This window comes from Sarcophilus harrisii, chromosome 5, assembly GCF_902635505.1.
Source record: "Sarcophilus harrisii chromosome 5, mSarHar1.11, whole genome shotgun sequence".
NCBI classification, from domain to species: Eukaryota; Metazoa; Chordata; class Mammalia; order Dasyuromorphia; family Dasyuridae; genus Sarcophilus; species Sarcophilus harrisii.
The window spans coordinates 222841240-222868879 of NC_045430.1; the positions used below are offsets into that span (position 1 = coordinate 222841240).

General features: G+C 36.0%; 1 protein-coding gene across 5 annotated transcripts in view; it reads right to left on the bottom strand.

Annotated features, from left to right (window-relative positions):
• CCDC7 (coiled-coil domain containing 7) overlaps window positions 1-27145 on the bottom strand; it is a 95797-nt gene extending 68652 nt beyond the window's left edge. Inside the window, exons 1-3 of one of the 5 annotated variants that reach the window (XR_004229764.1) lie at window positions 26484-27134; window positions 19728-20054; window positions 19080-19175 (exon numbers count right to left, since the gene is read on the bottom strand). Coding sequence is in view for 4 of the 5 variants with exons in the window: in XM_003771835.4 (XP_003771883.2) it covers window positions 19080-19175; window positions 19728-20003 (372 nt within the window). In the remaining variant the exon portion in view is untranslated. Of the gene's footprint in view, window positions 1-19079; window positions 19176-19727; window positions 20055-26483 lie in introns of all 5 variants that reach the window. The other 4 variants (XM_003771835.4, XM_031939724.1, XM_031939723.1 and 1 more) reach the window with 4 other exon arrangements.
• Window positions 27146-27640: the final 495 nt, after the last annotated feature.

Genomic DNA, 27640 nt, shown 5'->3' on the forward strand with positions numbered 1-27640 from the left:
ATTGTGAAAGGGTTGGATGAGTTTTAACAAAAAATATTCTGTATTTGTGAAAAACAAAGGGTCACTTCAAGAACATGGTCAAAGGGGAAGTCTACAAGTCAAACAAAAGGACCTAAGAATCCACCTCAGTGCCCTAGAACTCAGAAAAGTTATAATATCACTACCCTTCCAAGTCAAGGCCCTGAAACATCACTTTCTGGTAATGAAGAAGATAACACTGGTTTCCAATACTATAGGTGACCTACCTATTTCATTAAAAAAATAAATTCTGTTGAGAATATTTTCATATTTTTATTTAGACTTTAAACTTTAATCAGTCAACAAGCATTTAAACCCATAGTATGTGCTAGTCACTGAGTTTAGCACTGAAAATACAAAGAAAGACTAAAATATCCCCTGCACTCGAGAAGCTCATATAACTGGGGATACAATATATAAAATGACTAGGAGCCTACAATAAGGGAAGAAATTAGCAGATGAGGAAATTGAGGCCTTTTACAGGAGATTGGAAATTATCTCTCTTGAAGTAAGCCAGAGAAATCAAGAGGCAGAGATGAAGGGGCAGAGAATTACAGGACTGTAGGACAACTTGTGCAAAAGCACTGAGAGAGATGGAGTGTGGTGTCTGATAACTGAAGACAATCCAGTGAAGCTCAATCAATAAATTACAAGTAAAAAAGTAAAAAGATTGGTCATATTGAAATAAAGTTTTAAATGACCCCAAGAAATTTATATTGGATCTCTGAAGGGAGTCATTAGAGCTCAATAGGCAGGATATCACAAATCAGACCTGCACTTTAGGAAAATTACTTTTGCAGCTGAATGAAAGATGGATGGGAGTAAGGAAAAAATTAAGTCAGAATAGTCATTTGGGAGGCATTCGCCACAATCTAAATCAGAGGTGACAATGGCCTAGAATTGTGGCTGTCTGACTACAGAGAAAGAATGTGAGAAATGTTATGAATGAAGAGACATCAAAATTTGGCAATAGACTGGATATATGAGCCAAGATTGAGGAGTTGAGGATATCATCAAGGTTATAAATTTGGATAATTGGAAGGACATGCTGCTCTTGATAATAAGTGAAAGAGAAGAGAATTGGAGGTGAATGGTAATGAATTCTGCTTTGTACATGTTAAGTTCGAAATGCCCCTAGAAAATACAGTTCAACTACTGGGCTTATATCCCAAAGAGATACTAAAGAAGGGAAAGGGACCTGTATGTGCACAAATGTTTGTGGCAGCCCTCTTTGTAGTGGCTAGAAACTGGAAACTGAGTGGGTGCCCATCAGTTGGAGAATGGCTGAATAAATTGTGGTATATGAATATTATGGAATATTATTGTTCTGTAAGAAATGACCAACAGGATGATTTCAGAAAGGCCTGGAGAGACTTACACGAACTGATGCTGAGTGAAATGAGCAGGACCAGGAGATCATTATATACTTCAACAACAATACTATATGATGACCAGTTCTGATGGACCTGGCCATCCTCAGCAACGAGATCAACCAAATCATTTCCAATGGAGCAGTAATGAACTGAACCAGCTACACCCAGAAAAAGAACTCTGGGAGATGACTAAAAACCATTACATTGAATTCCCAATCCCTATATTTATGCCCACCTGCATTTTTGATTTCCTTCACAAGCTAATTGTACAATATTTCAGAGTCTGATTCTTTTTGTATAGCAAAATAACGTTTTGGTCATGTATACTTATTGTGTATCTAATTTATATTTTAATATATTTAACATCTACTGGTCATCCTGCCATCTGGGGGAGGGGGTGGAGGGTAAGAGGTGAAAAATTGGAACAAGAGGTTTGGCAATTGTTAATGCTGTAAAGTTACCCATGCATATAACCTGTAAATAAAAGGCTATTAAATTAAAAAAAAAAAAAAAGAAAATACAGTACAAGATGTCCAAGAAACAGTTGGTGACCAGGCAGGGTGGTATATACTGTAATATCTGCCAAAAGGGGAAGCTGTGGTTGATGGATCGCTTGCGTTCAGGGTACTTGGTTGCAATTGGTCTACACTCAATTTGTGGAACTCAAAAGTTCCACATCAATATGGTGAAATCCCTGGCATAGTGAAAGGCTACCACATAAACTAGTTCAAGTCGAAAAATGGAGCAGACTAGAGATTTCATGCTTATCAGTGTCAGAGGGGCCATGAATGGCTGCTGCATTGCCAGTCTGGCAAGGTGGGAAAATACAGAATTTTTTTTAAAAAGCACTTGGTGAAGCTTCACTGAAGCTCAGGATATATACATCTAGAAATCATCATCATAGAGATGAACTCATGGAAACTGCTATGGTCATTAAGTAAACTTCAAATCTAGTATCTGAATTTGAATGAAAAGATAACAGTTTTTAAGTTCTTATTTTTATTTATAAGAAGTTCACAAATATTCATCTTGGCAAACATGCATGAAAATACACAATCTAAAAAATATAAACATTTCAAAAAGATATAGCACATAAATTTATTAATTATATAGGTGTTACCAAAGTTTTTCTTAGCTCTGTACTTGTTTGTAGTTAATCATACCTCCATAATACTTGTACAAACAATAACATTTTCAATGATAATAATACATTATAACAAAATCCAACCTTAAAGAATACAAAATTCTCTTGTAATATCTATTCAGATAATAGGAAGTCTCTGCTATCTACACCCTGTATAATAATGCTATTCTCTGAATAACGATATAAAACCTGGACAAATACAAAACTATTTCTGAGCATTTTTAAGTAACATGAACAAATTACAATTGTTTCCTTCCCTTGTTACTTCCCTGTAGTCAGATTTCCTTTTCCTTATAATTTCTGCCTCAGTAAACACTCCTTGCAATAGTATTCCTTGAGTGCCAGGATTAATATGTTAGCAATTGGGTAACAACCACCTGGAAATAAAGAAGCAGAAACTAAAGTGGGAGAATAGCAAGTAAAAACTAAAAAAATCCATCTAGATTGTTAACAGGGCATCTAAGACAAGCAAAAAGATCTGAGACAAGTAGGAAGACTAGCTGTTGGGCAGAGGCGCAAAGGTGGTAGAGTCCTTTTGAGGATATAGAAATAAAAAATGAAGAATATCAAGGGAGTTAATTGTCTACCTAAAATTCTTCAATGCTTCAGTGTTTTTATTAAAACTTCCAGGATCCTCTTCCTTTGACTGAAATTACTATGGTGATCAGTCACAGGATTGAATCACCACACCTGTTTCTGACTCAACTTTTACTGTCAAGCAATGGGCATTTACACTATCCTTTCACTCAGAACATCTTCTTGGACCTCAAGACTGTATTACAAGATCTGTAATAATTCCAAGGAATGCTCCTAGGTCTTTCTCTATTCATAATTAGCAACTATAGGTAGTCTGGATCTTGCATTCAGGATCTAAATAAGCATTGTAGCAGACTATTATGAGTTAAGGTAGCCCAGATGGAAGATGACCTAAAATTGACTACCTAAAGAGAGGGAAGTGAACTGTTGCCCTATCTGTCAGTTTCTGAGAAGATTGTTTATGAAAAGGTTGTGAAAATACAAGGACCTGACTCCTTGATTAAAAGCTTCCAAGGAAGGAATGATGATTAGCTCCCTATTTGTTTAAAGTCTGGCTACACGTAAGGAAGATGATAAGTTAGACTGGTCAGCCTCAAGTCTCTCAGTTATTGACTATAAGAATGAGGCAAGTAAAGGTAAAATGTGAATATAAATCTGTGTGTGTGTGTGTGTGTGTGTGTGTGTTCTAGATAGATGAGTGTACAATATTAGAATACAATTCCTGGATAGGCAACAGGGAAGTCCAGTTGTTACGATAGGTTTATCAACAGATATACTTCTGAAATATGCCCCCACTAGACTAAAAATGATTTGTCATAAAAAGATAAATCTTCACCTGAAAGACTGAATAGAAAAGCTTAGCAACGAAATAAACTGGAGACTCTAGTTGAGAGTTTGAGAAAGAAGACCAAGAGTGAGAAAATTTACTGTAAGAAGTGATAGATAGTCACAGTGTGAAACCTAGTAAAACACAGGAATTGAGCCAGCTTAGTTAAGGCTCCAATTAACTTAAACACAAGCACTCTACCCAAAGAATGAAAGAAGGGCTATGGTAAAATTTAATGTCAGAACCTCTCATTACTAAAGCAGATGTGACCAGAGTGGCAGTAATACTGCATACTGAAAAAACAGACTTTATGTAATATGTAATTACAGTCATCAGAGAATATCAGAGAGCATCATTCCTTAAACAAGCCACCATGAGTCTACACTGAAGAAACATGAGAATGATGAAGAGAACATTACTCACCGAACTTCACAGAAAAAGATGCCCAAACCTATTCAAGATGGGTCTTCTGTCCTTGAAATGCAGACATCATATCTGCTTAAGAGGACAAACTCTTTAAGATCTAAGAATAATTGTTGGTACTAAGAGAGTGGGCTAAGGAAGCAATGTTAGCAGAAGCTAAATCTACAAGATTGTCCCAACTGTTCTCTACAACTTTGAGATGGCTAGGATCTCTGCTTCAGATTTAGCATCAATACAATCTCTTTATTCTAATCATGAGTGCCACCATCTCTTTGCTCTAGTCATGAGTGTCATTTTTGAGATGAGCATTGCTGCTTATTGACTATTGTACCTTGATAAATTCCAAAAATCAAGCACTGTCATCACCATGAGTCAGAAGCTCTGCTTTGGAGACCTCATTTCAGAAAGCATGCAACATAAATCAGATATGATCAACAGAGTGTTTGGAGATGTGGACATTTGTGGCACATCAGTTGTCTTAATCACAGCATGATGTACTGCAAGGAGGCACCAATTACATTTATGAGTTAACATGGAGCCCAAAGTTAGAGGGAATGACTATACCCTTTATAGCAGACCAGCTTAACATGTGCCAGGAAGTCAATCTATGTGCTGTAGACAGAAGCATCATATTCTCAACAATCAAGCCTTTGGATAGATTAACATTAGCAGCAGGTAAAAGTGAGAGGTTATATTTAGGGACAAAAAAACATGTAAAATCCATATGTGATATTTAACTTGTATGGGTCTACCTGCCATCTAGGGGAGGAGGTAGAGGGAAGGAGGGGAAAAGTTGGAAGAGGTTTTGCAATGGTCAATGCTGAAAAATTACCCATGCATATATCTTGTAAATAAAAAGCTATAATAAAAAAAATTCATATGTGAGCAATCACCTATCTGCCATAAACCAAGATAGGCACCATGCCCAAGAACCGCCTAAGACTGTTTTCTCACGAAGGGAGTAGTAGATGAAATTAACTGGATGGTTTTTCTTAAAAGATTCTTAGAAAAGAAGGGAATGTCAACAACCTCTTCAGGGCTTTACAGTAGAGTATAATATCAGGAAGGTCTGGCTGGCAGTTTGAATATATTAGCACATTAACTTCACAACAGATTTTATGAGAGCATACATCATATCAAACAAGGACTACACAATCCACTTCAAGCAAGCTTTTCTACATGGATCTAACTTAATTACAGCAACTGTCATGTCTGATAAGATACTTGAGGGAACCCTGTTCTTAATTGAAGCTTGATCTGTATGTACTCTAGATTCAGGAGATTTAATTTAAATTCATTTCTAGTTTAGCAAGGATAGAACCCAAGGATCCTTACACCACAGTATCTCAATTTATAGCCAATGAAATATACCAAAGACTATGGATTGAGTCCAGATACCCTGTTTTGATATCTACTTAAAAATCAACTCCCAATCTATTGGAGAGAATATCACTGGTACAATGTTAAATTTATATCCTGGAAAGTTGTTATTAAAAAACTATGATTCCTTCTCATCGAGGGAACTCCTAATGCATTATTTGAGACATATCTCAAATTAGTGTGCCAGGGAATTGCTTCCAGTTCAACCACTGGATGGATTTTTGGTGCAAAATCGTGGATAACATTTTCCAGGAGCAAACACAAAAATAAGTAAGAATAAGTAAAAATCTATTTAGGGAAGTATTCTGAGTTCATCCAAGAAAACAAAACACCATGATTAAGCTAATCATTGCTCCTTAGTCTAGAAGACTATATTGTGAGAGTGTTTTAAGTGGATTCAAGTCAATCAGAGAATGGGGAGCAAAAGAGAGCATGATAATGGAAATTGCTATAATCATGATCAGAGTAGAATCCCTTCTGGACAACACTCCCTAATCTTGTCCACAAACACGTACAGCTTGCAAAGTCCACTCTCTTCTCATATAGAACACACAAATCTACAGTATGAAGATGAGATGATGTCTCTATTGTCTCAATGTATTAAAACCTATTGTGCATCCATATAAAGTAATTCTTTATCCAGATGTACCTATATCTGTTTGCATGAATTTATGCCATAGTTTTGAATCAGTAATTTACCTAGCAAGGGATTCTGTGTCACAACTAAAAGTAGTTATTGATTCTGATCTATGTTATGTTGTAATGTCTAGAACAGATTTCAGGTCATCCATACGAGGCTTTTCCTATATTTGAATTGTGCAGTCACCTGTTTCTATTCAGAAATGCAGAACTGTTTGGGAGTCCCCCTTGTTCCAACTTGATATGCCTTAAAACTACTAGTCACATTGAAAAACACTTTCCACACAAATTAAGTCTTATCTAACCAACTGGAAAAATATTAAATGCTCTTGGATTGGGCAAGCAAATATAATAAAGATGATAATACTACCTAAACTAATCAATTTATTTAGCATTATACCACTCAGACTCCCCCAAAACTATTTTGATGACCTAGAAAAAATAACAACAAAGTTCATATGGAAAAACAAAAGGTCAAGAATTTCAAGAGAATTAATGAAAAAAAAATCAAATGAAGGTGGCCTAGCTGTAACAGATCTAAAATTATATTATAAAGCAGCAGTTACTAAAAGCATCTGGTATTGGCTAAGAAATAGACTAGTTGATCAATGGAATAGGTTAGGTTCAAAGGACAAAACAGCCAATAACTTTAATTATCTACTGTTCGACAAACCCAAAGACCCCAGTTTTTGGGATAAGAATGCATTATTTGACAAAAATTGCTGGGAAAATTGGAAATTAGTATGGCAGAAACTAGGCATTGACCCACACTTAACACCGTACACCAAGATAAGGTCAAAATGGGTTCATGACCTAGGCATAAAGAATGAGATTATAAATAAATTGGAAGAGCATAGGATAGTTTACCTCTCAGAACTGTGGAAGAGGAAGGAATTTATGACCAAAGAAGAACTACAGATCACTATTGACTACAAAATAGAAAGTTTTAATTATATCAAATTGAAAAGTTTTTGTACAAACAAAACTAATGCAGGCAAGATTAGAAGGGAAACAATAAACTGGGAAAACATTTTTACAGTCAAAGGTTTTGATAAAGGCCTCATTTCCAAAATATATAGAGAATTGACTCTAATTTATAAGAAATCAAGCCATTCTCCAATTGATAAATAGTCAAAGGATATGAACAGACAATTCTCAGACGAAGAAATTAAAACTATTTCTAGCCATATGAAAATATGCTCCAAATCATTATTAATCAGAGAAATGCAAATTAAGACAACTCTGAGATACCACTATACACCTGTCAGATTGTCTAGAATGACAGGAAAAGATAACACGGAATGTTGGAGGGGATGTGGGAAAATAGGGACACTGATACATTGTTGATGGAATTGTGAACACATCCAGCCATTCTGGAGAGCGATTTGGAACTATGCCCAAAAAGTTATCAAACTGTACATACCCTTTGATCCAGCAATATTTCTACTGGGCTTATACCCCAAAGAGATACTAAAGAAGAGAAAGGGACCTGTATGTGCCAAAATGTTTGTGGCAGTCCTGTTTGTAGTGGCTAGAAGCTGGAAAGTGAATGGATGCCCATCAATTGGAGAATGGTTGGGTAAATTGTGGTATATGAATGTTATGGAATATTATTGATCTGTGAGAAATGACCAGCAGGATGAATACAGAGAGGCTTAGAGAGACTTGCATGAACTGATGCTAAGTGAAATGAGCAGAACCAGGAGACCATTATATACCTCAACAACAATACTGTATGAGGATGTATTCTGATGGAAGTGAATTTCTTCAACAAAGAGAAGATCTAACTCAGTTTCAATTGATCAAGGATGGACAGAAGCAGCTACACACAAAGAAAGAACACTAGGAAATGAATGTAAACTGCTTGCATTTTTGTTTTTCCTCCCAGGTTATTTATACCTTCTGAATCCAATTCTCCCTGAGCAACAAGAGAACTGTTCGGTTCTGCACACATATATTGTATCTAAGATATACTGTAACCTCTTTAACATGTATAGGACTGCTTGCCATCTGGGGAGGAGGTGGAGAGAGGGAGGGGAAAATCGGAACAGAAGTGAGTGCAAGAGATAATGTTGTAAAAAATTACCCTGGCATGGGTTCTGGCAATAAAAAGTTATTTAAAAAAATAAAATAAAATAAAATAAAATAAACTACTGGTCACATTGAACAAAAATTGATGTCCCATGTTGATCTCAAGTTGGGTTGTATTCCTATGGTGAGAGAGAAAGGCAAAACTACCTTTGTTGCAGGAATCCAGAAACCCAAATGTGAACAAGTGTCAATCCTATCCAAGAATATAACTTATGTATCAAAGATAGCGAATAGTAATTCCAGATATTAACAAATTTTCATCAGGGAAATAGGTAACCATATAAAAACTCTTCCTCTACCTTCAACTACCCTAAATACATGTCAACAATATGGTCAGAGAATGAGTTCCAGTTGGATATATAGTTAGGATCTGGTTAGGCTATAAACTAGATTTATCATAAAACTGGGCTAAGTAATGCATTCAGAAATAGTAAATGTAGATGATTCTACTCAGTTCCCATATAATGACTTAGTTGTGCTACACCCTTCAACCAAATCCCAATCCACTGAAAAAAGGGGAGAATTATTCAGCAGACAATGTCTTAAGTGATTTAGAGAACTACATATAGTGTTCAGAGAGCAATTATCTTTATTAATCAACAATTTATTCTATTGTTTAACTCACTTTCAATCTAAGATTACCAGTACATACCTTACAAACATACTCCTTCAAACCTATTGCAAACTCAAAAAGGATTACCTCTAAATTATTCTGGTTTATTAGAAATCAGGTTCTTTGGGCTGCCTTAGGGACATTCCTGCAGAATCTCAAGTCACAGTCCCCATCATAAGAAGGTCAAGGCTGAAATATAAAGACCTCCATCTCAAGGTGCTATTTAGATAAAATGAAACAAGATTTAAGAGGGAAAAAAAGAATAATTATCTCTTGCATGCTACTATTCAATTACGTCTAAGGTTTAGAAGATACAGAATTGATAATCTATAGATCGGCTTAATTAGGTAACTGATCTATCTAGTATCTAAAATGAAGTTTAACAGCACAGCTGCTTATTGATTCTAGTGTTCAGGAATATTAAATTGAACTGACTGAAAAGTCATTTCAAGGGGACCTATCATTGAAGGAGTACCCAGACAATCCAAAGGAACTATAGTTTCCTGCTATCAATGTGGACAAGGATAAGACACTGTATCCCACTGATAAGATACTTCCCTGTCACAAATGAGGCTTTAACTGGAAAATTTCCTTCTCCCAGACTGTTTTGCTCTTTTCTGCACTGGTTAATTTGTAGAAGCAAACCCAAGGCCAAGATGTGAGGAAGGATAATGTACCCTGAAAACGATGCTCCCCATATATACAGTATACTTGAAGCTGCATAATCAACAGTTTCTGTGGTTTAAAATATATCAAGATAAAGAGAGTAATGAACCCTGTTAATTTACTAAATGCCCCAAGAATTTCATTTCTATCTTGTTAAGTTGTGAAATTTTTAAGGGAACAAATAGTTAATGCTAAAATAGGTTCTAAGGTTCAATTCAAACCAATCTAGCCTGTTGGACAAAATTCCAGGCATAAAATAGGATATTATTGAGCTAAACCACTATTCCCTGGTCCAGAAGGTCTTGAAACACTGAATTCATGGACCTCAGAAAAATTGTAGGACTGCACAATCCAAATGATCTCCAATATTCAAACATACAAAACCCAGGCATCTTTTACTCCTTAACCCTTCATATTATGGTTGGGTTTTACTCACTCCAGAAGTGAATATAACTCAAGTATCAAGGGTAAAGAATAGTGATCTCAGATATTATCAAATTTTCATCAGGGAGATAGAAAGCTATACAAAAATTCTTCCTCTGCCTCAGTGACACTAAACACATCTCAACAATGTGGTCAGAGCAAAAATATTTGGTATTGGCTAAGGAATAGATTAGTTGATCAGTGGAATAGATTAGGTTCAAGGGACAAAATAGTCAACAAATATAGCAACCTAGTCTTTGACAAACCCATAGATCCCATCTTTTGGGATAAGAACTTACTGTTTGATAAAAATTGCTGGGAAAATTGGAAACTAATATGGCAGAAACTAGGCATTGATCCATACCTAATGCCGTACACCAAGATAAGGTCAAAATGGGTTCATGACCTAGGCATAAAGAATGAAATTATTAATAAGTTAGAGGAACATAGGATAGTTTACCTCTCAGACCTGTGGAAGGGGAAGGTCTTTATGACCAAAGCAGAACTAGAGATCATTACTGATCACAAAATAGAAAATTTCGATTATACCAAACTGAAAAGTTTTTGTACAAACAAAACTAATGCAGACAAGATTAGAAGGGAAGCAATAAACTGGGAAAATATTTTTACAGTCAAAGGTTCTGATAAAGGCCTCATTTCCAAAATATATAGAGAATTAACTCTAATTTATAAAAAATCAAGCCATTCTCCAATTGAAAAATGGTCAAAGGATATGAACAGACAATTCTCAGATGAAGAAATTGAAACTATTTCTAGTCATATGAAAAGATGCTCCAAGTCATTATTAATCAGAGAAATGCAAATTAAGACAACTCTAAGATACCACTACACACCTGTCAGATTGGCTAAGATGACAGGAAAAAATAATGATGATTGTTGGAGGGGATGCGGGAAAACTGGGACATTGATGCATTGTTGGTGGAGTTGTGAACGAATCCAACCATTTTGGAGAGTAGTTTGGAACTATGCTCAAAAAGTTATCAAACTGTGCATACCCTTTGATCCAGCAGTGTTACTACTGGGATTATATCCCAAAGAGATTATAAAGAAGGGAAAGGGACCTGTATGTGCACGAATGTTTGTGGCAGCCCTTTTTGTAGTGGCTAGAAACTGGAAACTGAATGGATGTCCATCAGTTGGAGAATGGCTGAATAAATTGTGGTATATGAAAATTATGGAATATTACTGTTCTGTAAGAAATGACCAACAGGATGATTTCAGAAAGGCCTGGAGAGACTTACACGAACTGATGCTGAGTGAAATGAGCAGGACCAGGAGATCATTATATACTTCAACAACAATACTAGATGATGACCAGTTCTGATGGATCAGGCCATCCTCAGCAACGAGATCAACCAAATCATTTCTAATGGAGCAGTAATGAACTGAACTAGCTATACCCAGAAAAAGAACTCTGGGAGATGACTAAAAACCATTACATTGAATTCCCAATCCCTATATTTATGCACACCTGCATTTTTGATTTCCTTCACAAGCTAATTGTACAATAATTCAGAGTCTGATTCTTTTTGTACAGCAAAATAATGTTTTGGTCATGTATACTTATTGTGTATCTAAGTTATATTTTAATATATTTAACATCTACTGGTCATCCTGCCATTTAGGGGAGGGGGTGGGGGGGGTAAGGGGTGAAAAATTGGAACAAGAGGTTTGGCAATTGTTAATGCTGTAAAGTTACCCATGTATATATCCTGTAAATAAAAGGCTATTAAATAAAAAATAAAAAAAATAAAAAAAGAAGAGTGTAAAAAAAAGCTTAAAAAAAAAAAAAAACAATGTGGTCAGAGAAGGCATTTTAGTCAGTTATATAGTTAGGATCTGGTTAGACTAAAAACTAGATTTATCATGAAGTTGGGCTAAGTAATGCATTCAGAAATAGTAAATGAAGATGACTCTACTCAATTCCCATATGATAGTTTGGTTGTGCTACACTAGTCAATCAAATCCCAGCACCACTGAGAAAAGGGAGTCAGGAAGTACAGGTTTTATTCAGAAGTAGAACACTATTCTACCTAAACTCTGGTGGCCAATCGCAGGTCTGTTTGTTCACTCTGCAAAAGGGAAAGAGACAATAGCTGCCTGAGACTTCAATGACACTTTCAATATCTATAAAAGGCTTTGCTATCTTCAAGTGGTTACTAAATCACACCAAAGTCTGAAGATCAGTTTTATGTCCTGGATAGGCTTGAGACCCAAAATATGAGAATACCTCCATGAATATGACCCTCTTTGGTAATGTCACCAAAGAAAAAGACACTCTTTTTTGGTGAAGGGGGGAAGAGGGGGGAATATCATTTGGTAAATTTAAAATATGAATCATGACCAAAAGATCCACAAGCAGAATGACACAAAAGGCCAGGCAAGACTTGCCTCCCAATGAAAACTAATACAAAACCATTCATTATAATGCAGAACAGCAGTTCTCTGAATGTTAACACCCTGCTAGGCTATATCATACAAGACAATAGATAAACATCTGTTTCAGTCTCAATTTCACTTGGTAACTCCAAGAATAGTTTGCTTCCCCGACACATACTCAGGAGAAGCAGTATTGCTTGATTCCTGATTTCTCATTAATTTATGAGCTAACCCAGCATGAGTCCTGGTCTCTCAGTGAACTTCAAGGTGAACTACACCAGCAACTGAGACATCAAACAGCATTAATATTTTCAATGCTATACAGGGGCAAAAGGCTAACCCAGGATTTCCAGCTTCCCTACATAGGCCTAGAAGTCTAGGGGTCACGCCAGAGATTCTCACAACCAGTACCAATAACATGTTATCTCTAGGTCATTGGGAAAAAGCAAGGTCATTTGTTTAAGGCCACAAGTATTAGAAAGTATTTGATGATATATTTCTTAATATCAAAATGCTTATTATTTTAAATAAATTGTTCTTGTGCTAATTATTCCAAAAGGTATTATATTTGTTAACAACAACTAGTTTTGAGAAATTGATAGTGGGGGGGAATAAAATTAGCCAAAAGAGTAATTTGAATTCATATTTCAAATCAAAACTAAGAATAATGGGAGGACAATGCATAGGAATACTATAGCTCCAAAACCCAATCACACCTCTAGTTAAAGGTTGCAGTGGAGATCAGAATCTAACAAATGAAAAAAGCTACCTGTGAAGAATCTTACATCCTGTCTACTGCCAAGAAAAGTATTGCAATTCCCAAAGAAGAACTGATATTGTTTCCTTGCTAAAAAAAGGGTGAAGTTATAAGTGAAGAAAGCTGTAGAAAGAGGAAATACACTATGTCTTTTATTATCAGACAAAATTTTAGTTTCACTAGAGAGAGCCCAGGAGGTTAGAGAGAGAAAAAGTAGTTCAGCTAATTATAAAACCAGGGCAAAAAGTATGTTTTCTCACCCTATACCCAGAAGCAAGGAGACAAGAGGAGACAAAACTCTCATATTGTATCCCAAATTGGAACCACTTTTTATTAACTTTTCCACAAAGATAAATCAGAAGAGGTCAAGTTCCAAAACTAAAGCAATCCTGGACAATTCTAAATGAAATCTTCACATCCAATAAAGTCAGAAAATTTCCCCCTATGTCTTTTCTAAATTACAAAGAAGGAAATATATGCAGCATTATACATATCATAATAGGCTTTCTCAGAAAGGAGGCAAAGACCTTTATACAGATGCTAACAGGTCAAGTACTTAGTTAAGAGGCTGCAATGATGAGTCCACTCGCTCCCTAAAAAAAGAACCTATTTCTAGGAGAAGATCAATGCCAACCTATAGTGTGAAATACACCACCAACACTTGCGGAACAAGCTATGAATTCTGGAACTGTGAAGCAGATTAAAACAAACAAGGTTTAATGTCTACTCAAAAGAACGATATTTGAAAGGCTGCTGGGGCATCTACAGAGAATGCAGAGCACCTGATCAGAATTAGGTTCTGATCAAAAAGGCTCACTCAGAATAAAACATGCCGTTTCCCCAGATGACTAGTATAAGCACTGCATGAATCCATAGAGATGAATGCCAAACCTGAATAATACATACTGCCCTACTTTTACTGTTATTACAACTGAACAGTATAGGACTCCATCTACCATGCATGAAATGATGACAGCTTCCCAGGAGCTTCCTCTCTGATTATGAAGAAAGGAATGTCACTACCACTGATGAAATCAGGATGGAATATGGTAGGATCAAGAAATGGCAAATGACCTGATCAAAAACTGCATTCACTCACCACTTCAGAGTCTCCAGAAGCCCAGTAAACAAGATTTTTTTACTCCCAAAATTAGGGCTTTGAATATAGGGATTAATCACTTATATCACTGATATCTGTTATTAATAGCACTGAAAACAGGAACAATATTCAAGCCATTGATAGTAAATCTGACTCTAAACAAAAAGAATCTCTTTGAGAAGGAGTATGTGAATGCTTTTATCTTCTTGAAGATCATCTTCATGCTTAAACAGCACCAAACAGCTGTAGATTAAGAGGTGTAGCCACAAAAGCCCTGATTTCCCTGAGGGAACAGGAGGAAAGACTCCTGGAAATCTAAGCTGTCCCCCAAATTACACTGAACACCTGGCCATCTGTTACTACATAAAATGCTTCCAAACGATGTTTTGCAATAAATTAATGGTAAATCTCTGGTTTAGTTATTTGTTATCAGAAACTAATATTAATTCTTCTAGGTTTCACAAGACCCCAAGAGTCATTGGAAGATTAGCTCACCTAAACACCCTGCTCCCTTGTTTCTCTTTGTTCCTTATCATCTGATTGCTCCATACCACTACTATGTTTTTAACAAAGACAGTCAATTTTGTTTTCTTTGTTTTACAGTATTGTTAAGTAGAAATGTTCAGGTAATTATATATTTCTAGTAAACTGAAAACTGAAAGGCAGAGAGTTGCTGTGTACACTGCATTCAAAGACAAGCAAATGCTTACCATGATCTAATCTGTAATTTGTGATATCATTTAGCTGACATTTATACAACACTCTGAACAATAACATTAAGTATACTTAATATTTTTAAAGTTTGCAAAACATTATGCATACATCATCTAATTTGATCCTCACAACAACCCTGTGAGGTAGGTGCTATTAGTATTCCCATTTTGCAGAAGAGAAAACTAATGTTCAGAGGCTAACTTAACTAGGATAACTCAGCTATTAAGAGTCTGAGGTAGGATCCAAACCCAATTCTTTCTTCTTAACTCAAAGTTCAACACTTTAACCCCTATGTCACACTGCCCTTGAATGAAAAGGAAACAAAGCCTTCATATTATTTACTTCCTTGATGATCAAAGAGAAAGCTATTACTTTGTTTCTAATTAGCATCAGATAAAAAAAGAAGTCAACATATTAAACCACAATAAATATAGCTTCTAAAGAATACATATTTAGGACATCTAGGTGGTGCAATAGATAGAGCACCAGCCCTGAAGTCAGGAGGACCTGAGTTCAAATTTGACTTCAGATACTTAACACTTCCTAGCTGTGTGACCCTGGGCAAGTCACATAATCCCAACTGCCTTAAAAAAAAAAAAAAAAAAAAAAAACACACATTAAAATGAAAACCCTGAATTTCTAGGAATGCTTCATGCTTTTCCTTTCTTAGGAATAGCAGCACACATTCTTCACACAAGAAAACATAGGTAACTCCTGGCATCCTTCAAACCCATTAACTAAGCAAAGTTCCACTTTATCCACTCCAGAGCTTAGCTTTCTTCAGACCCAATAGGTCATAACAGGTACTTTAAAAATTCCTTCCTGTATCCCCACAGCATTATTTGCCATTAAATGTATTTGCTATGACAGTAAAGAACGTGCAATTGAAGAGGAGTATCAGGAATAGAGTGCTTCATAGTTCTGGGCAGGGATTGTTGCTTGGAAGCCTACAATATTAGGATCAAATGCTAAATTCATTATAAAGATGTTTACTTATCTGAAAATTTTATGATCCTAGCAAGCAGGAAATGAAAACTGGATAACTGCTTAGATATTGGATAATTGGATAACTGGAAAACTGAATAACTTTGCTGTACTTTCAAAGTGGAAGCCAGCCTTTCCTAACTGAATTTTTAGAATTAACAGTCCATGAAATTAAAACAACATTAAGTGACCTGGTCACTGGCAGAATTCATTATCTTTAAATAGGCACACAAATTTGCACACTTTAAAGAAATAGGGATGACTGCCTTGCATTGGCTTCTTTTCCATTGTTTATTTTTCTATTTGTTTCACATTATTTCACTGGTATGAACAATTCCAAAGTTATTTACTATTCAAACAGTAAGTGTTAAAATATACTTAAGTCCATGGAGGGTGAGTTTTTTGGATTACTGGTTTGGAATGATGTGAGTATCCTTCAATTATTATAACTGCTACTAGGGTGGCACAAGATCTCTGAAAATCATCACTTTCAAGGCAATAACAAACATATGATACCTAAAGGCTCCACTTAGAGCTTATATCCAAAACACTTGGGAACCTGGAATTTTCACGTCAAGAATAAAAAGCAAATGGGTCATAGGACAAAGCTAAGGTCAGTCTAGAAAATGGAAGCAAAAGAAAACCTAACTCTTCCTTTATTTAAAGTGTCAAGCAAAGCCCAAACAGTATTACTATATATATATATATATATATATATATATATATATATATATATATATGATATATGTTATTACCATTGCACACCTACTTTTATCAGATGGGTTGAAAAAGTATAGATGATCCACTACTAATTTGGCCATGACCAAAGTTAGGTCTCAATGCAGACACATTGTTAAATAAATGCAGAGAAGTTGGAAGTTATGTTCATTTAAGTGAATTTCTTTTACACAAGTATATTTTAAATCCTCTAAAATTTGATCCATTAGAGTAAGGGTAATTCCATGCCAAATTTTGCCTTAGTGTCTAAAAGGAATTGGCATATTTTATCAAGGTTTCTTGTTAAGCACCTCAGTTCTAAACAGGATCACAAAAATCTCGTAAGAGATACCCCATCATATTGTACAAAATCAACAGAGTTGTTGTCCAAAGAACATCTGAGTAAGTAACTTGCTCCTTAGGCAATACACTACAAAGGCCATCTTATCCTGGTCAATGGAGAATCTCATGAAAAAAAAAGATCTAGAAACAATTTGCTATTGTAACAGTAACCCTAAGAAGTTCTCACCTACCTGGCAAAAAAAAAAAATTGGAGACATTCCAAGTATTTTCTGAGGATAGGATCATTGCTTCCAACTGCGATCTAAAAGGTTTTATAGCACTGTTCATTCTGCAGATCTGAGACAACTTTTATCACAGTTCTACAATCTTTGAACTCTTAACTATCCAGAAGGTTAAAGTACTGCAAGCATTTCTGCCAGGACAACTACAAGCCATCCATTTGTAAAGCCACACAATACCTAGTATAGAGTTTACAGGGGCCAGTGTTTAGGCATCCCAGTGAGGGTAAGGATAATCCCTGCCTAGTTCTAAAGAGGCAATGTAGCTTATAAACAAGCACAAACTGAAAAGGTCATGCCAGGGTGATAGGAGAATGTCTACTGATTGCCAAGATCGAAAGAAAAATGGAAATAATGATAAGCATGCAAAACCATTCTGAGCTATCGTCTGTAAAAGATTAAGCAAAAAATTCAAAGGATGCCAGGCAGTTGTCTGATTCAATTTGATTCCCCAAAGTCTTTTACTGTAGTTGCTTGTATTTCTCACCTTCTACCAGCACTTGCCAATATAGTATTAAAGTGGGCTCCATCAAGCTTCACCCAGATTCAATTTTGCACGTTTGACACAAAAAACCAAAATTTCCAAGTCAATAGAACTACCCATTTTTCATCATGCAGTCTTTAAGCTCCTCCACTATCCCCTTCTATTTTAAGCTTTAATAGAACAAATTTTGCCCATCCAAGAACATATCTCTCAAATATAGCATTGTTCCTATCGAACTAATTATTTTTTGAAATATTGTTTGTCTTCAAGTCAATAGACAGTGAAAAGGAGCACATTATTTTGTGTAATGAAAAAAAAGGTCTTTTCTCTGGGAATCACTGGAAAGTTGTAAATTATCTGGCTGAAGAATTCTTAATATTTTTCCAAAAGGACATTTTTTAATTCACTCAAGTCTTATGATTATTTTTAGATAGAAGAGGGGATATAATGCAACAAACAGAAGACAGTAGAGAAGTGAAGCATAGATTTTGGCTGTGAATCCTTACAAGCCACAGACAAGGCAGCAGTCAAGGACCATACTCCCTCCTCACAAAGAATTTTGCAAGCCATAAGAAGAGAGTTATTAAACCATGTAAGGCAAATTTCAAGTTCAAGTGGTAACATTATGATTAACCTATCAAGAATCACTGACCTAAGAAATGTGAAACCCAAGGAAATTATCTTTTATTTTGGAGACTGTTGCTGAATGTCCTGGAAGAAGACACTTCTATCACATTGCAGGATAAAGTACAGACCTAAAAATTTGTAAACAACCAATGGAGAAAGAAGAAAAATGGTGGATCCTGAGGATCAGTCTCTGAAAGACAGCTGGCACGTAAAAAGAAGATATTGAAATACATAATCATCTAGAGTCAACCAGAAAATCTTGTCAAGGGGCAGCACAGAAGATCTTGATAGATATAATATTCCTGAAGCATTACCTGAGTAACCAGTGGATCCTGGATATATCAGTCCAACCATCTAGACCTGAGTGACTTTAGAAACACAGATTATTGAATTCTGATTATGGAAAATGACAGTTAACCAGGACATCTTTTTGCCAGAATTAGCACTATCAAGTTTTCCAGCAAGATTGGTATTCCAAGTGTTCTAGGTGAGGGCTCATTCTGTTTATATACATGGACTCCAAAAGAAAACCTTTGCCATTATTACTCTTAATGCCTTGGCAACAAAGATTACATATACATACAAGTGGCTTTTCTCCTCCTTCTGGACTTGGTATTTTCTCTACTGACAGCTCTTCTTTGACATCAAGTCCATAAGTTTTTTCTAAAGAAGCAGAAATCTGCCAAACAAAAACAATAAAATAACATGATTACAAAATTTTAATATCAATTAAAATACACCTAATACAAACATATAACTAACCAAGATGGTTAATTAATTAACCATCTATTTTGCAAAGGCAATTATCTATTCTAGTGCCACATAGTTAATTCTCTCTAATCACATATTTCATATTTAATGTAATCATTTGAGTTTACTAAAAGATATTCATTTCAGCTCAGTCTATTTCATTACCTCCAAATCACTGATCCTCACTTTCAGAGTTTGTATCTATCAAGCAAGAAAGCAAGAATTTAAGCTCCTACTGTGTGCAAGGATACAAAAACAAAACTGAAACTCAAGGGTAGGTTCCTGCACTCGAGTAGTTTAGAATTTTATTCCCAGATAAAATGTATCTGTATTCTACCTACAGTTCTAAAGGAAGTGGCCAAATGAACCAGGTTTTTTAAATTCATGAAAAAATAGGACAGGATCTCTGAAAAACAAGGGTTAATAAGACATACTCAGAAATAAAAGACTAAAACTATAATTATTTTAAAGAGTTTCTTACCTCCTTAAGACGTTTAGTAACTTGCTTGACAATTTGCTCATCATCTAGAATATTCTCTGAATTTTCAGATGGAATGGAAATGGCATGCTTTAGCATTGATTCTGCTACAGGTGGAGGAGCAAGGATCATTGATTCATTTTCATTGATACCTTTTACGCTACTTCTTTTCCTTGTTTTATACACTCCTGATGAAAGAGTTGAAGCTTTTTTAGAAGCTGAATCTGAATTTTCTACGCCTAGAGCAAAAGTTGCAGTTTTAGGTTTTGATGACTTCATTTTGGGTATTTTTTTATCTTCCAAAGTTTAGATGGTAGATTCCTGTTCTTCCTATGAAAAGATTAAAATAATAAGAGAAAACTATTTTTAACTACTAAGAAAGTTATCCTTTTCTTAATGCACTATATTAAAAATTACAATTTTAATGCAATTAATCCAATTTTCTCAATATCTTAATTATTTACTCAGTATAAATTAAGCAGCTCTAACTTAACTTTTTCAGAACAGAGGGATACATATTAGTAATGAATCATAAGCCCAGCAAAAGTGCCTACTCTACTTTAAGAAATTGTATTAAGTATCAGTAGAATATGATTTAATATTAGTTTTCTGTATGTGCAATTTATATGGGCATCTTTTATAGCTGAGGAGAAGAAAGAAGAGATAAAATGATTCCAGATTAACAAACACCTAAAGCACATTATATATATATACCTGTATGAATTTTACATAATAAATAGCTACCATTTATATAGTACCTATTAAGTGCCACTGTACTAAGTGCTTTACAAATATCTCAGTGGATCTTTACAACAACCCTCAGAGAAAGGTGCTCCACTTTCCTGATTAAGAAATTGAGGCAACGAGAGGTTAACTGACTTGCCCAGAGTCAACTAGCTAGAAAGTACCTGAGGGTGAATTTGAATTGAAGTCTTCCTAACTACAGCCCAAGCATTCTATCCACTGCATATATACATAGCCATATGTGTGTATCTATGTAAATGCATACATTGCATTATACAAAACTATGCAAAGTCAAAGTTTACCATTTCAAATTTTTTCAGTACTCCTCTCCCTACCTGAGAAACATGAACCTGTACCAATTAGCAAGTAGGTAAAGGGGTATCCCTTCTCAACCAAATGCTATAGCTAAGGAAGTCAATTACTATACTAGCTAACCTATATATACTAGAAAAAAAAAATGAAAAGTAAACTTTTAGAAGCTCTTCAAAAGAAGATACTGAGACATAAATAATAATCATATAATAAATAATGCAGCCATATGCAATATATCTAGTGTAATATACCATAATACAGATATGACATGTTTCCTCTTGTTCATGCAAAAAAAGCTACAACCAAACAAAATATACCTCAAAGAATCTCAGAATTGGAAGACACATCAGCAACAACATACCAGTAACTATTAATAAGTGACTCTCCAAAAAAAAAAAAAAAAAAAGTATTCATGACATACTTAAATTTAATCTGGATTATTAATATTTTTCCATCATGAGTATAAATAAAAAAAAAGAAGTCAAGCTTACTATTATCTGATAAGTACTGGGTCCAGCACAGCCCAGAAGAAAGCCATTTAATCCAAATAATTAAGATTTTCCTTTACAACAATATTAATAAGTGGCCAATCAGCCTTTGTCATGAGTCCTTTCAAGTTCCTCACAAGCTATTTCCTTTCCACTTTTGAAAAGTTATCATAGTTAAGAAGTCTAAGTCAAAATTTGCCTTTCTGAAACTTCTATTGGTTTAATTCTATTCCCTTAAAAAAGGGAAGGGGCTACATATCTAATTTTAAATCTCTAGTTTCTTCAACTGATATATGTATGACATTACAATGATTCTCGAAATATTTACATTAAATTAGAGGTTCTTAATTAGGAGAGTCTATAAACTTTAAAAAATATTTTGCTAACTGTTTTTCAATGTAATAATTATATATATATATATATATATATATATATATATATATATATATATATACAAACTGAAAGAAATCACAGGAATTACAAAAGCAAAAGTTTAAAATTCAATCCTTCTTCATAACCTTATGTATTTAAATTTAGTCATTAATTTTTTTTTCTAAGTAGGTCCATAGTCTTTTTTCTACTCCCAAGGGTTTTTACCCTATGAGGAAGTAGAAGTATTATGATCTGCGTAATACAGACAGAGAAACTGAGGCTCAGAAATGCTTCTTGTGGTCACACTGTAAAACTCTCTAGAAAATTTAAGATTAATTAGGAATAGATTATATACTGGAAAAAGAATTTAGAAGGAATAATATGAAGAAAAAAGAAAAAATACATATTAACAAACAAGAAGTGATCACTTGAGCAGGGGTTCATTCTAAATTATATATAAAGTAAAATTTCAGGGGGTATAAGATGACTCTAGACAAAAATTGCCCAGAAAAATAAAGTCATTTAGCTGTATGCAAATTTGCCTACTCTATCAATCCATGGTGGACACACTTACATGAATGGGTAAACTACAAGGTAACACCACAAAAGATTAAATCCAATATAGACTATTTCAGTTTAATGAACAGTATCGTACTGTTGACACAGAACAGTTTTAAATACTGAATTCATCACTTTTCAACTAGATAATACTTTCTACTTTTTTTTTTTTTGCTGAGGCAATTGGGCTAAGTGACTTGCCCAGGGTCACACAGGTAGGAAGTATTAAGTGTGTGAGGTCAGATTTGAACTCAGGTCCTCCTGACTTCAGGACTGGTGCTCTATCCACTGCACCACCTAGATGCCCCCTACATTTTCAATATATTTATAAACACAAAGATAAAAATGGCTGAAAGTACATATAAGACAATAAAATCTTATTCAACAATGGGAAAAGTTGATGAAGTGTTACCATAGCAACAAAATCCTACAAAGCAAGTGAAATACAGGATATAACACAAGTAATTAGTATAAGACAATCCCCCAAAAAAATCTTCAAATGGATAAACAACAAAAGAATTCAAGCAAGAATGAGTTCAAAAAATCATGAAAAGAAATGGAACTAGAATTAAAAATATACTAAGAATGCTCAGGAAGAAGTTATGAAAATAATGAGCAATATAAAGAATTAAATAGATAATCTGAAAAGACATGAAATAGTGATGTGGTGAAGACCTTAAGAATGTTATAGCAACAACCCATAAGCTATTGTGATAACTTCAAGGATGTTTTATCATCCAAAAGTCTGGGAGGCCATCTCTCATCTGACTCAGAAAAGAGCACTTCTTAGTTTCATGAAAGAAGACTGGGGATCGTTGTTAGTCCCCATTACCAAGCTTCCTACAGTCATGTTGACTCCAATCCCATGAAGTCATTTACCCTGTTCTTTGTTCTGTACTCCCGCAACTCCACTTCTCACAGTTTTTTTCTATAAATTTACCTGTATGCTCCTTGCTCTTTGCTATCTTCCTCTCGGAGAATTTAGCCTGCTTTAATTGGCATTACAATTACAATAAAACTTTATCTCAATTTAGAAATTAGCAAAACTGGGGCAGCTACGAGGTGCAGTGGATAGAACATCAGCCCTGAAGTCAGGAGGACCTGAGTTCAAATCTAGCCTCAGACACTTAATACTTCCCAGCTGTGTGACCCTGGGCAAGTCACTTAATTCCAATTGTCTCAGTAAAAAGAAATTAACAAAGCTTCCAAATTCCTTTGGGATACCCGACACCTATCTGGAACCCCCATAAATTCTAGGAATCCACTTATACCCTGAATTCTAACATAAGCAACAAACAACAACAAAAAGAAAATTATAGATGATAGAGAAAAAAATAGGAAAAATAGATCAAATACTGAATTAGAAAATAGTAGGTAAAAGTAATAATTCCGAAGGAAGGAAAGATCCGAAAATCTAAGAATTACTTGACTCCCAGAAATTTAAAAAAAGAAAAATATCTGAGTGCTAAATTATAAGAAATCATAAAAAAAACTTTAGTTATCAAAAACAAATGATATACAAAAAAAGAATTCACAGAAACCTCACAAGAAAAACATATGAGTAAATACTCTTCTAAATGCATTATAGTTAAATTCTACAAAAATATGACCACTATCAGACAAGTTGCTAGAAAAAAATAAAAGCTATAATCTGATAATGGGCATGTCAGAATTATACAAGTTTTTTAAGTAGGATCAGAAACCAGTGAAGAAACTGCAACAGCTATTTTTAAAAATAAACTTAAATCACAACACTAGGATAAGAATATAGCAAAACAGTATGTTGTTTGAAGGTAAAGATAGAGATTTGCATAATACTGTGACTTTGAAAAATTCACAAAAATAGGCAATTCAAAGAAATTTCTGAAACCCAATCAGACCTAGAGCCAAAAAGCAAAATATTTAAATTTATATGTATCAAAGTAAGACATATTAGTTGGCAAATATGAAAAAAAACATGTTTTTGGGGGGTCATGAATATAGTGAAGCCTGCAGACCCCTTTGTTTAATGCTTTTAAAGGAATAAAATATATATGATTAGAAAATAAATCGATGATACTGAAATACATATTTTTTCCCATCCAAGTTCAAGGACTCCCTTAAATCTTATGCCAAGTAACCCTACTTTTAGAGTATTATACTAGATACTGGCTAAACCAATATGCAGACCTGTTGGTCAGATAAACAACAACAAAAAAAGATAGCAGACAAGAAAATTTAATCCCAAATTGACAGGAAAGAAAAAAAGACATCTGATTAAAGAGTTCAGTAGTCTTCTGAATTAAGTGATTAGAAGACAAACTCTCATATTAGCTGTAAAGTAGGACTAACATATAAGTGTCAGATTTATAGTCAGGACATGGTTGGTTAGAAATTCTCCAAATACAGAAGAGCCAGAGTTCTGCTTCCAGGTAACAGGAATGTCTGGTGAAGATAATCATAGTTTTATTAACTGTGTAGTTTACATTCTTGATTTTACTAATGAGAATATAGCTATGATTTAGCAAAATAAGTATTTTAACAAATCTTAATGAAATGAAAATTGGGCATTTATATGGTTCTAACTCAATATAATTGGATCTAATTCATCAATTAGGGGACTCAATAGCTCTTTCAATGAATTGGACTGTGCTAAATGTTGGTCATGAAAAGACAAAAATTAAAGTCCCTGCCTCAAAGGAGCTTATATGCTAACTATGGAAGCATATATATATAGAGAGAGAATTCCAATACTAACCCAGGAGTCAGTAATGGCAATGAAATCAAATTATCACTGTGCACCTATACATCTGTCATTATTACATCAATCCATTGATCAGACTACTTCAAGAACAAGTGGTTCTAACTGTCAGGAAGCTAAAATGGGGAATTTAAATTTGTGTAAAAATTCTATAGAGTGCCAAGTAGAGAGTTTGACAGCCCATTTTTGACACAGACTAACATTTACATAGGCTCATGAGGAAACTTTCTGGAGAAATAGATATAACACCAAGAATGACAGAAATAGAAAATGGTGGATATGATGGGGAAGAAAGTTATTATATGATGTAACATTTCCCTAAAGGGAATTGCCTAAAGTGAGGATGGTTGACCCAGACTACCTGATAAATAAGGTAACACTAAAACTCTTCCTCTGATTAAGGAAAAATATCCCAAACAGGCTATCAGGCAACCAATTTATAAACTTTGGACTAGGAAAAATAGGCAACTATACATACCAAAAGAATAGGAATAGGCATTTCGGTGCTAAACTCCTGGGCTGTGAAGTGTTTTGGTGGTCAGACCTAAAGAGGAATTGTGAAGATTGACTATTTTCCTTTAGAACGCTTATCATGGGCAGGAATGGATGGGTTGTTACTTGTGTGGAAGGAATAAACACCAGCGCGAATGTGGAGTTGCGTATTTACATAGAATACAGAAACAGAAAAATCCACAAGTGTCTTTGAGCTCCTGAACAGACCAAAGGCCTATTTTAGGAATGATTCCCCCCCCCCCCAAAAAAAAAAAAAAAACTACTCTGTTTCTTTGCACTCAAACCCTTCTTGTTGTCCTATCACTCTACCAATGACACCAAAGCAAAGGAAGATGTTGACCGTCTTGAGCAATGGTTCTCTTCTGCTGGTGAAAGTTCCCTTATCTTCAAGTTGAGGCAACAATGTAATCCAGATGCAATATAAATGCTACTATTTATCAGTTATAAGAGTTGAGTGCGCTGTTTGTGGCCATATGGCTAGTGGTGAGAGGGGGAAATCACCAATGATGGATGGATCTGATAAGAATTGAAAATAAAAATACAAAGATACGGGGAAAGAACTGGCTTTAATCCTCTTATTCCTAGTTCCCATTGACAACGATGCCCCGCCCTTATGAGCTGGATAGGGATGCTCAGCTTCCAAGTGTGATCAGCTATTTCACTTTAAGGGGAAACGGATTATTTTGTCCCATTTTCTCCCCGTCTGGGGCAGAGGCAGAGTCGTTCTCTTGATTGGGGACACGCACAAAAAGAAAGGAGAAAAGCAAGGAAGAGGTGAAAGAAGGGGAGGGTGGGAAGGGAAATGGGGAGAAGAAAGAAAAGGAGGTAGGAAGGAGCGAGAGGAAAGTAGGGAGTGGGAGACAGAGGCAGGTAAAGGAGAGGGGGAAGGGAAGGGCAGAGAAGGAAAGGCGCGGAGCGGGGAGGAGAAAGGGAACGGGTGAGAGGAGGAGGAGAAGCGGGGCGGCCCGGGGACAACGGCCGCCCACGCACTCTCCTCGAGGCCGCCAGGCCCCGACACTTCCAGGTTTCTACCTGCTCCAAGGGATTTGACCCAAACACCAGAATACCAGCAGGGCCTCTGATGGACAAGACGCGGGAAGAAGCCGGATTTCGGGGGACAAGGCTCATCCGAGGTGTCGGGTGTCGGGGCCTATCCATGCCTGGGCCCCGGCCCGCCCTCCGGCAGTCATCCGGGCGGGCCCACAACGGCTCCCGGCGCCCTGCGCGCATGCGTGCCACGGCCCAGGCCGCTCCTTAGGCGATCGCTGCGGGGGAGAGGGGACGGAAAGAGCGGGCGGATCTCACGCCGGAGTGGGGGTGGGGCTCGCGCCCCTACTTCGCGACTGGCGCCGGGGCGCCTCCACGAGGCATCATTTCCCATCCAGGAGTGGTGGGGCAACCACGGGCCTCCTCGCCCTTCCAGCGGTTTGGCCCATCTTGACCTACTGCTTTGGGACCCACACCCGCAAGTCGTGATAGAAACGATGAGGGTGTGAAGGCAGTCAGAGAAGGAGCGGCCTAGATCCCGGAAGAAGGAATTTCTCCGCCGCTGGAACGCCCCCTACAGGAAACCTGGAATTACTGGGCGGAAACCGCTCTTTTCCTCGCCCCGCCCCCACCGGCGTTCCAAAAAATCCTGACGAAACTTCCAACGACTCCTAGAGCGAGGGTTTGGAACACAGAGCCCGTGAATCCTTGGGGGAGGGGAGAGAGAAAGGAGGGAGGTTTTTTTTTTTTTAATGGCAATTACTTGGTAGCGTATTTGGTGCCCTTATTTATGCATTAAAAAAAAATAATAATTCTGAGAAGGGTCCACAGCCTTCTCCAGACTGAAAGGTTGGGGACTCTTGTTCCAAAATAAAGCCAAAAAGGAAACCTACCATATCTGAGGGAACTTAGAGAGGGGGAGGAACATTGTGCGAATCTTACTCTCATCAGAGTTGGCTCAAAGAGGAAATAACTGACACATTTGTTTTACAAAGAATCTTCTCTCACCTCATTAAAAAGTGGGAGAGGAAAAGGGACAAGGAAAAAGAGTAATAAGGGAAGGGTACAAGAAAGGGGAAGGAATTCAAAAGGAAGAGGGAGGGATACTAAAGAGGGAGAACTGGGAGACAGACGCAAGTGGGACCCATAAGTTTAATACTAAGGAAGTGGGGAAGGAGGCAAGAAAAAGAAAAGCATAATCT